The sequence below is a fragment of the Montipora capricornis genome, chromosome 4, assembly GCF_036669925.1.
Source record: "Montipora capricornis isolate CH-2021 chromosome 4, ASM3666992v2, whole genome shotgun sequence".
In the NCBI taxonomy this organism is placed as follows: Eukaryota; Metazoa; Cnidaria; class Anthozoa; order Scleractinia; family Acroporidae; genus Montipora; species Montipora capricornis.
The window spans coordinates 45,473,214-45,486,906 of NC_090886.1; the positions used below are offsets into that span (position 1 = coordinate 45,473,214).

The 13,693-nt window shown below is 39.9% G+C and overlaps 1 protein-coding gene across 1 annotated transcript in view; it reads left to right on the plus strand.

Annotated features, from left to right (window-relative positions):
• The window catches only part of LOC138047100 (active breakpoint cluster region-related protein-like), a 31,733-nt gene that overhangs the window by 10,991 nt on the left and 7,049 nt on the right, over positions 1-13,693 (plus strand). Inside the window, exons 7-20 of the mRNA XM_068893815.1 lie at positions 29-81; positions 2,374-2,487; positions 2,754-2,817; positions 2,946-3,021; positions 3,390-3,463; positions 3,872-4,011; positions 4,225-4,287; positions 5,191-5,253; positions 6,417-6,498; positions 6,804-6,874; positions 9,347-9,389; positions 9,887-9,952; positions 12,036-12,133; positions 13,410-13,511. Coding sequence (XP_068749916.1) covers positions 29-81; positions 2,374-2,487; positions 2,754-2,817; positions 2,946-3,021; positions 3,390-3,463; positions 3,872-4,011; positions 4,225-4,287; positions 5,191-5,253; positions 6,417-6,498; positions 6,804-6,874; positions 9,347-9,389; positions 9,887-9,952; positions 12,036-12,133; positions 13,410-13,511 — 1,109 coding nt within the window. The remainder of the gene's footprint in view (positions 1-28; positions 82-2,373; positions 2,488-2,753; positions 2,818-2,945; positions 3,022-3,389; positions 3,464-3,871; positions 4,012-4,224; positions 4,288-5,190; positions 5,254-6,416; positions 6,499-6,803; positions 6,875-9,346; positions 9,390-9,886; positions 9,953-12,035; positions 12,134-13,409; positions 13,512-13,693) is intronic.

The window sequence follows — 13,693 nt, forward strand, 5'->3', positions numbered from 1 at the left end:
TAAATGCAGTCGATCTGTTTTATTGCAGGGCTATTTAGTAAGCCATTTGGAAGGATTGGCAGATACATTGCTCTTTTAGGGGTAAGTTGATTTTGTCTGTATGGTATGACTCATAATTCCTTTTCCCATCCATGTACATGTATTCACCAACCAGTACTCTCAAGTTCAAAATCAAACACTCAGCACCTTGGAATCACTAAACACATGTAGTATAGTAGTCAAGAATAACCATTCATGAGCTTTACTTTGCCCTTTCTGATTCTGTGGAATCTCACCTTCAAGGGCGAACTGCCAAAGTGCGTTTTGGCTTTCATTTATTAAACTTCTGAATTTTCCATTAAATAGTGATGATGATGATGATGAACTTTATTTTTAGGAGGCTCAAACCAGTTTTAACACTTTCAACAAACTGTGCTATTTGGAAGGATTGAATCTGCCAAACTTTTTCACGTAATGGTAACGTTATGATACCGTATGAAATATCAATAGATGCTTAACAAGATGCAGTCATTAATGTGTCTTAACAGGTTACCATGGAAACAATAGAGTCCTCCACAAACAGCCTATATTTTGTCTTTAAACACATATATCTCAAAAACGAACTCTGTGACCCCCATTTTTCATTGCTGGAGAGTGATTAGCACTCTACAATAAAACTTTCTGCAAAGTTTTAAAAATAATAATCTGGAGCAGATTCATAGCCACCTTCACAATTAGAAGAAGTTAAGGTGGCTCTGAATCCACTCGAGATATTTTTTTTGACCTTTGCCGAGTTTGTCTTAGCCTGCTAATCACTTTTTAGCAATAAAAAATGGTGGTCACCGAGTTCGTTTTTGAGATATAAGTACTTAAACACACAATATAGGGCGTTTCTATATGGTTCTTTTGTTGTCATGGTAATCTATTACATCACATTAATATGTGCATCTTGTTAAGCAATTATTGGTGTTTCATGTTTGCTACTTAATAACCGAGAGTTAGGTCGTTATGGGAAAATCTCAAACCGAGGCCTTGCCATATTTGCGAGGTCGATACAGCTTAGGCTGAGGTTTGTGTTTTTCCTGTAACCACTGAATGGTCAAGGTTATTAAGTTGTTTATTATATGGATAACAAAACGGTTCTGAAGCGGGAAAAAAAACCTTAGTTCAAGCAGAAGTCATTGCTTGACGTCCGGCAGTGCGAGTGCTTATCTATTCATTCATCGTTTCAAACCAAGGTCAAACTGCACAGTGAACTAAGTAAATTGAATGGAATGGTGTACTCTGTCAAGCAAAAATTTTTATTTTCAGCAAAAATGATTATTGTAGCCACAAAAAGGATGACTGGAAACTCGAGGTGTTTTTGTTTCCGCTTAACTCTGAGCTACAAAATCTTCTGGCAAGTTGGCATCAAGCAGCCTTGATATGCTTGTTTTCTGAACAGAATGGTTGGTGACTTTTTCTCGAATTCTTTGCATGCCTGTGTTGTCTGCTGCTGAACTGAGAAACTTTCCAATCTCAGACTGGCTTTTTCCTAATGGTGCGCTCATGTACCATATTTCGCGTTTTTTGCGACGACTACCTTGCCAAACAGCTAAAGAGAATGGTGAATAAGGCTGTTTCATTTCCTTGGGTCGTTGATCACTGAAAAGCTTGTAAAATAGCCGTCTCATTTCTCTGGAGCCGATCCAGGTCCATTCATTTCAGAGGTCAGCATTCACAAGCATAAAGCATGACCCTCCTGACACAGCTGCTGTAGACTCTACCACGTGTGTGTGAAGACAAACTCTTGGAACCAAGTATCGGCTGCAGCTCCTGGAACTTGCCCCATGCAGTCCTGACCCTAGTTACAGTGGCAGCCTTGCAGCCACCACCTTCAGAAATGCTGTCTCCTAGATAGCAAAAGGAGTCGACAACAGCAAGCTGTTGGCCATCAACAGTAACAGCGTCCAGATGTCTTCCAATGATGGGATGTGCTCTTCCAAAACATCTACTGCACTTGAAGGAGGGATTTATGGGAGAATAATGCCCTAGCGCTTAGCTGGGCTTAGGCAATCAGAGTGTACATTACATTGGCCGCAAACACTAGGCACATGATAAGGTATCACAAAATTGCCCTTAAGTGAAAGAGTGTTGTGTAGTTAATCTGTCTGATAACACATTCCTTTCAAATTGTTGAAGCTGGTTTGAGCCACCTTAAGTGTTAACAGGACTGGGCATTCAGTCTTTTTATGGTGGTGATTTGACCCTTGTCAACTTGTTCAATAAAATCCCTTTTCGATGTAGACATACCTGAGCCTGACTTTGATGTAAGCAGTGTAAAAACTCTGTAACCTGGAAGGGTTGACAGTCTGCATTAATAATTCTTTATTCAACACTTTAAAAATAAATTAGGACTTAATCAGAGAAACCCCAGAAGATCATGCTGATTCTGAAGTGTTAAAATCTGTTCTGAATTCAACTGAAGAGTTTCTTGCAAAAGTCAGCGGTGATGACAGAGATGGCGGGGTAGGTACTAGAACTTTGCAGAGTTAAATGTAACCATAATTCCAGGTCTATCACTTACCCTTTTTTTCTGTGTAATATTTTGCTCACTATTATAGAGAAGAGGAAAATCAAAAAAGGATATTATTGTAAATATTAACATCTCAATTCATATATGGACGTTTTTTCTTAAGACTTCAGGGAAAATTATCTTCAATTTAAAACCCTTGTTATGCTTTTTGAAGATACATAGTAACCCCTCTGATTTTGTGTAATGTGGGTATTTCTAGGCTTTGCAAAGGGTGAAGACAGACCATAGACTGGTGAAGGATGGCTTTATTGTGGAACTTGCAGGTTTCAGAAATATTTGTACTTCAATAATTTATTTTCATTTTGCAATTTACATTTTTAGTGCATTTGTAATCTGTTTTTTTTTTTTATTTTGGTGAATTTTTCTTATATTTGCTGCTTCTTCCTTTCAGATGGTGTTAGAAAATTCAGGCATCTGTTCCTTTTCAATGACTACCTTCTGTGTACAAAAAGAAAAATAAGTGCCAGGTAAAAAACATTAATTTTTTAAAATGACTGATGTTGCTGGCCTGGATTTTTCACACAAACATCCAACTCTTAAGGGCTCCCATTAGTCGTGGCTGTTAATCCTGAACGGGAGGGCTTATTTAAGAGGACATTGTCTTAGCAGTTCAATAAAAGTAATTGTTACTTTATTAAAAGCGTGGTATTGTATCGTCTAAAATTGGCTCAAGACGTGTGATGCCGACAGCTTTTTGCCATAGATCTTGAAAAGACAGAATTTGAGAATGGTGTAAATTTCAATGTGCCGCTTGGTATTCTAAACGTGATGTATTGCTGGTCTCACCATCTTGTAAAATCAATACCAAGCCTTCCAACCGTGTTTTCATCCACAGAAGTGAGCAGTATGTTTGCAAGTGGTATGTACCTCTATGTGAGTTGCAGTTTCATCCTTCAGAAATCTCAGAAGGTATGTAGAGAATGGTTTGGATATCTGTCAGTTCACGCATTAGTTGATAGTCTCTGCCGCTAAAACGGTAATTACTTTTTCCATATTTCTTCTTCTTCTTTCTTCCTGTCTGCCACTCGAGCAAGATGAGTCTCAGGAATAGATATCTATCCTGTCCCAGTTTCTGATGAGTGCCTGGGTCAGGGAAATATTTTATGACTGTTAGGTTTCCATGACTCTCGATCAATATTATTGATCTCTTCCTTGGCTGTCTTCTAGCTTTGTAACCACTGGGTTTTGTGTTTGTAAACTCGTTGGGTTGCATTGAAAGTAATGAAATATGGAATCCAACATGGTGGTTTACATATTTGATAACCTCAAATTCGGCTATCGAGACCTGATTACTGGCTGGCTAACTTTTCGTTGTAGCACCACAAGTTATTCCCGTTACAAGCAAGACGGAATTTGATTTACTCAAAAGCAGAATAGCCAGCACAAAAGCAGAGATCAGACGAGAAGGAGGATCCTCCAATCTGCTGCAAAGTCCAGATTCCTCTCCTTCGTCTAAGGTATACTTGTCATGTTTCTTTTCTTACATGAAATTTCAAATCATTTGTCATTGAAAAGTATTCTGAAGAATTTAGAAATTGAGCCTGGATCCCTTTTTGAAGATTACTTTTCCCTTGACATGTGCAGCTGTTTTTTGAGTGGGATGCAGTACGACCAATTTTCATAACTTGTCTTCTCACCGAGGTACTTTTGTGCCATTTTTTTTTTTCCAGCGTCGTCGAGCACAGTCAGCATCAAAAGTTGTGGAAAAGATGAAAAAGCGTCAGGCTGCGCTGGTAAACTTTTCAATGCTAACAACTTTTTCGTCTAAGTACATTATATTTGGCTCATCATCAGAGTGAGAAAGAATGCTGGAACGCAAAACAAGGAGTCCGCATGGCATAGTGGTTATTAACCGCGCCGTCAACCACTGCAATCGTATGTGGGCAGAGTTCCGGTCGATCTCAACCTCACTCAATAGGGAGTTTAAGCACGTGACGTTTTGAGCCGCGGACAGCAAACGGAAATGAACATTTCGCATGGCAGGACAGTATTGTCTCCCAGATTTTTAAACTAATCATCTCTAATGGAGGAAAGATACTTAGCAATATAAAGGAGATGCTGACAAGACAAGTTAAAATGGAAAACAGCTCACTCCCGATTGCCGTCCGCGGCTCAAAAACGTCGCAAGCTTAAACTCCCTAATACAATACAATACATACTTAATTGACCACTCCCCATAGGGGCTTTTCAGAGCCAATGAGAGATAATCACGACAGAAGAGAACATTCAACAACAACAACTGTTAAGAATCCCAACTGGCCGGAGGCAAGCTAGTTGACTATTTACAAGTAGAGCTGAGAAGTTGAACCAGGGACTACCAAGAACAAATTCAACCCGTGGTCAGAACGCGTCTTGGCCGCGGGATCCCCGGATCTCAAGGCAAGCGCCCTAACCACTGGGCCACACTCCCCCGTCAAATCAACCCCCATCTTATGACATCAGTCTTCTAAAGGGGCTGTGCTCTTCGGGACCTTTCTGAGAACCACTTACGTTGTTGAGAGCTTCCTAATAGAACTTTAAAGATTAAAAAGCCAAACATTTAGTTGTAGAAAACCAAAAGCTGGTTTCTTCAACACACTTCCTCAGTTAATGCTGGTTTGGTTGACTAATTTGTTATCGTTGTTTGGTTATTTTAGGAAGCTGCTCTGCTGTTAGCTGTCCCAAGTCTTCCTCTTACCTTGTACCACAAGCAAGGGAAGGTAAGATCCTGGGTTTCTGGTATAATACACTCCTTAGTTAGTCGATGTAACAAGATTGGCAGTCGTTGGGAGACTTCTGTCCTGGCATGCGAGCTGTTAACTTCCCGGTGTCCGTTCATGGCTCTTAAACCTCTCGGGTTTAGGCATTCAAAGCCATCGCCCTTGGAACAATTCCACGCCGTCTCTGTTCAAGCTGCGTCGTATAAGATATTGCTCAAGGATGTTACAGGAGTCCATGACCAGGAGACTTGATATGTTTGCGTCACATCGTTTTCACAGAAATAGTTTTTTTCCCGCGAAACCAGACCTTTTTGGCCAATCACAAACTTTTCATTATCGTTTCCCTTGAGACCGAGAATGACCACTAACTGTATGAAGAAATTGGTCTTAAATGTCGTTATTATGACCTTGTCGTCTCTCACGAGTTCGTGGCATGAATTAAGAATGATTCGATTATGTCGAACACCGTTAATATTTTTCATACAATTCTCTTCAGTTTTACGAAGGTTGTGAAAGCAAATTTGCCGATCATTTCTTAAAAATAATTGAGACGATAATTTTTTTTATACGATCTTTCCCTTTCTTTTCCTTTGCGACCAGAAACGTTTTATTTCTTGATCATAGATTATCCTTTAATTCTGATTTCTGTATTCAAGGTGAATAAGTAGCAATTCGACTAAAGTAATGTTCTCCTATAGACACGCACGCGAAAAATAATGTAGCCAATCTTTTGTTGTAAACGCGTGCAAGTTTTTCCACTGCGATTCTGACTGTTTTTTCAACGGGATTTTATCGCGAAAGTCGTTTTGTTGGGATCGATCCGAAAATTCTGGTTTGTGATGCTGTCTAAGGTCAAGTCAGTGTATAAGATAGTTAATTCTGACAGTTAAAAGGGCAGCAGTCGTTCAAGGTTTTTTTAAATGCTTAGACTCACATACTGGTCGTCAACGCTTTTTAAATGTTTGGATGGGATGCTGAAAACATGCCTGTCATTAAGTGATTTGAAAATTTTGACAGGCTGTCGTTCATTTAGACGCGTTATCATATGAAAGCGTAAGGTATAAGCAACAGTTTCGGTGTTGCTTTTTAAAAGAATTTTTATTATGTCTTATTAAGTGGCACAAAGCGATGTTTGTAGTAACAGTTTCTGTTTGTCTTTGTAGACATACACACTACTTTGCAAGAGCGATGTTGAGAAAGCAGAGTGGAAAGAAGCAATTCTTCCCCTTTTGGAGCAAAACGAAGGTAAAATAATGCGACACCCCGGGTAATGTCACTTATTGGTTGAAAGTCTCGAAGGCGGCGTTGATTTGATTTTCATTGCGCAATTTAGTACATACATGTATATGAGTTAAACCAAAGTTGGCAGTGTGTCCAAGTTAGACAAGGGATTTTGACTATTTCTTGACAGCATCCATGAACTATCCAACGAAGCCTTATTGTTTTCTGCTAGAACTTTATGTGGCCTAGGTTGTCACTTAGATTTTAAGTCTCTTTATTATCACGTCGGTTTCGCTAATTGTCTCGTGCTTTCGTCCTTAAACCCTTAGATAATCCACCAGTGGACTGTTCCCCTCTTAGCGTGATCGAGTTGCATCACTTGCTGGAAGCCTGCAAAAAGGTGAGTTTTTAACTCTTTTTAACGTAACTGCACGCCAGAAGCGACGCAGTTTCATCTTCGCAACGACCATGTGGGAAGCGGCCTCCATTCAGCTTTCGTGTAAACAACGTGTTCGATTGGCTAAGACCTTTTGTTTACCGGTGGTTTCTTGCGACATCCAGAAGCGATTAAAGTGGCAGCTAGACTAATTGACAATTCGTAGGACCTTCTGTTTGTTTAGGTGCCCTGTTTCTAACTGTTGAAGCTTGGAGCCTAATATCTCTAAGATCCTTGTCTACCCAATTGTAGCTCTAACAGGCGTCGCGTTCATGTCATCGGCAAAAGTGAAATTTTCGCTGTCTCCAAATCTGAGAGTCATTCGACGTGGCTCGCTTACTCCTGTGGAATCTAAGGAAAAGAAATCACCACTCTCTCGTCGCGGATCGTGGTCTCCGAACCTACGTTTGTTACGAAGAGCTTCCGATTCGAATGTTTTCAAGGATTCTCAATCGTTGGTAAGGAATCCTGTTCATTGCAGTGCTAATTTTGTTCTGTTGTTTTGATACCAAGTCACGCGAGCTCTCGATCAGAAAAGGGTTGATGTTCTCTTATGGAAGTCCAAGTGTGTTTATTTAAGATGTGGCAATCGCAATCTTATTGTTTGCTGACAACGAAACTCACAAACCGTGACCTACAACTTTTTCATTTGGAATATATTTTTCAGTCTCCAAAACAACTGTTTTCCTTTTCCGTTCGAGTTTCACGCTGAGAAAATTTCACTATTCAGCACACAAAATCTTTATCTGTCACGTCAGCCAAACTACAGGCATCCATTACCCTCCATACTATTCAATACGGACCTGTATTTCCTTGTCGACAAGTGAGTTACCCTCGACACATTTTCTCTTCTCAGTTTGATTGCAACGCCGATTTATTGTCAGAAACGTTTCTCAGCAGTTATTCAAACATGTATTGTAAATTCATTTTCCTCGCTCATTAAGCCAAAAGCATGTGGCGTCCCCGTGGCGTCTATTAATTTCCAAGCTACCGCTGTCATGCATTTTTTATTTCAGGTATAGAAGAGGAAAATCATTCGGATGAGACGCTTAAGGAGATCAATTTCACACCTCTTCTTTTTCACATACTTATTTCCACCTCCTTATCACATTAATAACAGTTTCTTAATTTTGAATCACCCTTTTACGGCATTGAAGCGAGCTTGATACCGCAACTTCGGCTTACTGTGTTTCGGAAGAGAGTTAAAAAAGAGTCCTTTGAAATTAAGACAGACATATTTAAGATGGAGGGAATTGTGCCGTAATCACTGGCAATGACGCTGTCAAAGGCCCTTGCAACTGAGCGTGTGGAAGCAGGATTGTGAGTTCTTTCTCTGGAGCAATACAAATAAAGTCAAGAGATATGACATGTAGTCGTTTCGAGACTTCATTAGCCGTAGGTTTATTTGTTCGGCTCTAAGTGTTTCTAGATTGACATTTGTGGACTGTAAAATTAGCATCATTTGCCATCTTGTTATAAAACCAGCTGAAAAAAAACTCGACATATGAAAACAAGCGTAAAGCTGTCAGAACTAGCTTTTTCCTCTGTTTATACTGGTACTTAAACGCAGCTTTGACGTGGCATCAGAAAGTCTTTCCCCGTGTAGAACTGTTGTGCGTGACAAGGCGATCGGTGTAACATCTATTGCATGGAGTATGACTGTTAGAAGGAGACAAAATTGCAAAACTCCCCTGCGGCCGCCGACCGGTTGGCTCCGGTCTGTTTTGCTGCCTTTGTAAGGACATCTGCAAATGGTTAGACTGTCTGGTGTTCTCGGATAAGGAACATAAACCGAAGTCCTTCAATGTTTATAACCCTGTGGAACGTAAAAGGCCCTTTTAGCTTTTTCATCAAGCTAGGCCAAAAATAAGGCTATTAGGTCACTCAAGGCATTTACTGGAAAAACTATTGGCAAATGTGTTTCAAATATGGACACGCATTTTCAGTAAATAGCCACGAAGACCATGTGGACAAGTCACCTTACTAAAATTCTTTTGATATCTTTTCCTCATATAGTCATGAATGGTAACCGTGTAAAACTAAAGTTCCAAGTCATGATCTCACGTTAGCTTGCACGGAAAGATCAGTGAAATTACCCTGACATTAGCTCTTTCATTCATTGTCACTGTGAAATCTTTCTTTACCCTCGGATTTTAGGGTAGCTTGGTGTAACCAATATCTCCGAGCATTTACCCTTCCAACTATGATATACTACAGAGGACCGACTGCAACACCGGCAACTCCATACCCTGCTCTTTGCGAATAGTTTGTACCGGGGTTGTCTCTGACCCTTTCGAGGCCACTTATTGATAACTGAACCTCATTTTTTGTCGCACCTTAATTTATTTGCACGATACACTTTTTTTTTGTGTTAATTGCAAGTCGAAGATGTTGTCGTACTCTCGTTTAACTGGCCTTTATTTATTTTCTTTTTAGTTGAGAACATGCAAGACACTTGGCCGAGTTTCTATGAAAGAAGGTACAAGTCCTCATTCAGTTTCTTATTGTAAAAGCCCAAGGAACGAGGTTGCGTAATTTGAATTCTGTATGATCCCTTTGACACGACAGACTCCCGGGAGTAAACAGCATGTAAATTCACCTCACAGTTTCAATGAAATGCCAGTCAGACAGGTATTGAGAATGAAGATAATTATCAGCCTAAGATGTGTGATCTTGATATAACACCAAATTCTCGTGACTACCCAGCAAAGAAATATATGTTACTAGTTAGGAGAATGAACGTTTTCGATATTGGGAATGAAATGGTGAAACTAGAAAGCATGCTGGATAGAAAGAATTATTCAGCTGGAACCATTCTATTTCTTAACTTTTTAAGAACTGAATGAGATTCGTTATAACTTTTCAGATTTGAAAAATTTATATCCCAATGTCTGGTCTTCTTTTCCTGTATCGTTGTTTTGTAACTGGTCTTGCAATCCGGTCATTTTTGTGATTTTCAACTATTTCTCGATGTAGATAAAGGACTGCTCAATGGTGTTCTGTACGTCCATATTCTATCTGGAAGAGGATTTCACAAAAATGGTAACTTTTGCCTTTAACGTTGGTGCCAAGTTTGTTAAATGACTGAAAGTTTTTGGATTAAGCAGTATATATAGATGCGGTGGATCAGTCTTGATAGTACTGAAGTTTGACCGTACACGTAAATGAAAGCAAGCAAAGGAAAGAAACCGTAAACGCAAAGTGCTTTGCTTTAGTACCATATGCTCCGCAATTCTTGTTCAATTTTTAGAGATGTGTCGTACGACAGTATCTTTAAATGCAGGAGAAATTCGAAGAGTTTTAACCGGTTGGAAATATCTCGAGACTCGATTTAGATCTCATAATCCTGATAATCCTTATATCGACTGGCACCCCACCCTGTATATAAACAACTCAAATGTTCCACTAGCAGCTGTCCTCCAATTGGCAACGTTATATCAGAGACAAGGTAATCTGACCGATGTCAAATGACGAAATTGTTGTTCTGAAGAGGTTACCCCTTGGTCCACGCATATTTAAGCAAGGTTTTCGATAGCTTTTCAAATGACCGGACATGGTTATTTTCCGTTGTAAGGCCGACTGCATGCAAGTGCATTGGTACTCAGAAATGCTGTTTACATTCTTGAGATTGGAGGGAAAAAAAAGGAAAGTAAACTTATCGCGTGAATAAAACTCGATTATTCCGTTTAGTAAGCAAAATAAGGCGACGTGCCTTCTTGTTAGTTTGAATCATTTGTTTGCACGATTGTCATGTTTTCAGCCCAATACTTCCTGAGACACTTAAGGTCCAAAAAGGGGAAAAAAAAAAAGCCAACCAATCTTAAAATTTATAGTGTCAAAGTACCGGACGTGAAATGGTAAACAACTGAATGAAACGTCCGGGCTCCGGTCTCAAACAAAAACCCTGATTTAAGTGTCTGTCACCTAACAAAAACCGCTTTGCGCGCAACAATTCCCTGCAATTGTGTAGCACTAATACTTTGGTTCATTAAACGCTCTCCTTCAAAGTCACTTTTTAGAGGCTCTTAAAACATGGAAGAACTAGTAGTAATAAACGACCTCGCAAGAAACACAAATTGTTTAACACCGGGTTGATCTCACAGACTGCTTGCGGCGTTGTGGTAGTTGAAAGAGTAGAAGTGATCCTAGCACGTAACTGAATAATTTAAGCAATAGGCCAGTTTCATATTCTAACGGTTGGACTGGATCTAGCATGAAATGGAGGCTAATGCGGGCAAATTAATTTGCATGTGAAAAGATTTGCCCGCATTAGCCTCCATTTCATGCTAGATCCAGTCCAGCCGTGAGAATTCGAAAATGGTCTATTGTCACTTTGCAAGCACATGAAAAATCCAGGAGACTTCAAAGGGATTCGAACCAGTGACCACTGCGCCGGTGCAGTGCTCAACCAACCGAGCAATGAAGCCTCACAGTCGGGAGCAGTTAAATTTGTTGGGTTCATGTGTTCCCGCGGAAGGACTCGTTCAATGAAAAAAATGTATCACTTCTATCTTTCATCAATAATTCGCACTTCAACTATACATTTCTTTCATTGCTGTAGTTCTGTGAAAACAGCGATGCAAACTGAGTAACTTGTAAAGTCACTCCTGTATCGAACCCATTCCCCTTCATTGCTCGGTCATGGATCAAACTTTGACCACTTTTTTCGTCACTCAATTAAAGCGAATAAAAAGGTGGGTTTTCAACGAAAAGGTTGTGAAAACAACAGTTGAACACGCTTTATTTGGGACGATTTCGGACAATAAATTAAGTGGAAAGGTTTGTTGAGATGATAGGCACTTAAAGCAAACCATTACGTTTGAAATTGAATCAGTCTTTAGGAAAGCAGCTAAACATGGCAGTAATTAAACTTCCTCCGTGAAACTTTGGTACAATATCAGCATTGACTTCTGTTAGTTACCAAGGTTAGGGTACAAAGAAACGCCCAAGGAAATGGGAGGGGATTGCCTTTCTGGCTTCAACCGTACAGAGTTTATTAGACACTTTTGATCGCCATATTGTTGATGTCATGCTGTTGCTGTCATTTTGAGAGATTTTCAAAGATAGGCGGCCCTCATTTGAACTCCATTCCATTGTAAGATCAAGGCTTTCTTTGTAATTCTAGACCTTAGCTGTGTGGGTGAAGTAGATCACTTTGGTCAGTTTGCCCGCAAGGCAAAGACGAAGACATGCAAAGCAACTGGTGATCCTGTCTGGGACCAGGTTAGGTTTTAAGCTGTGCTCATGTTATACCAGTTTGCTTAAACTGCGTAGCTGTCGGTCGTGTTGTTTCGGAGCGCGGGAGAAGGCTGGCGCTTTTGGGTTTCGACGCTCGAAATCCCGCCAGCCACAGTTTGCTAACCGAAGTGGATGGCAGGGGGAAACTGAAGTTCCCATACTAGGACTACCCTCCACACAATACAAAAATGGGTACATGCAAGAGATACCAACTACGGGGAATTTACACAACTTGTGAGCGTAGATGCTTGAGGAATAATGATTTCTCCTAGTCAAGGAAAGAAAACTGGGTGAAGTCATAATTTACGAAGGGACGGAGTTCCAGTTACTGATATACCAGAGTTTTGAAGCAAGCAACCATGGACAATCTTCCTGTCGTTGTACGTTGGATCAGTGGCTTGATCTGATCGGCGTAATTACAAGTTGAGAAACTAAACATTTTAAGCAAGAGCCGATACAACGTAGATTTGATTTTAGTGGTGTACTATATTTCGGCTGGCCAAACCAGCCTTCGTCAGGTACAATGAGAGTTTACGTTGGATTGCTTTTGCTTTTTTTCCAGTATAACGTCAACATCCATTTACTATATATATGTACGTAGAAGCAATCCAATGTAAACTCTCATTGTACCTGAAGAAGGCTGCTTTGGCCAGCCGAAATATAGTACACCACTAAAATCAAGTCTACGTTGTATCGGCTCTTGCTCAAAATATTTACTGATATACTAATGGCAGAAACAGTATTTACAATCATAGTAGTGCGAACAGAATTTGGTTAGATCTGATACGAGTACGATATATAGGTGACTTTCGGTGTTACAGTAGCCAACAATAATCTCGTACATCAGAATTAAAGCAAGATATTTTTATCTTTGTTCAAAAGAGTCCCACTTGCTGTAATGTGTAATGCATTCCAAAAAAGGTCTTTAACTCCATTTAGAGGTGTAAATTGTCTCCACAAACATTCAGTTATAAAAAGTCAAGTTATTTTTGCGCAATGTAAATATTTAATATCCCAGCGCAGTCTATTTAAGGCCCGTTTTAAACGTCGCATTTTACGTGTGCCGAATCCAATGCAAATGAGAAAAATGTATTGTTTTTGCTCATTTGCATTAGATTCGGCACATGCAAAATGCCTAACACTGAGCATCGCACCTCTTATGCCCGTGTAGGTTTGAATTTTTACGATTCTTCCGTTACGTCTACCCTTTATCTCAAATTGAACCCCTAAGAATTACGAACCGCTTGTTTTTCGTCCTTAGGGCTTTGACGTTGAGGTCGAGGGCACGAGAGAACTGAAACTTCATGTTTACTGCAAAAGCAGACTAAACTGGGATGAGCATCTTGCGCAAGGAAAAATAGAGGTGAGTGAGTTACAAAGGTACTTGCATGCTTGTTTTGCGGATGTGACTGATTCGTAGGTATTTTTCGTCATTCACTTTTTATCAATTCAAACACCACAATGTTGATTACTTCCTTTTCTGCCTGTACATGGTACATCGCTTTCCGAACTGAAATGTTACTTTTGCGCTTATTTCCTCAGTAA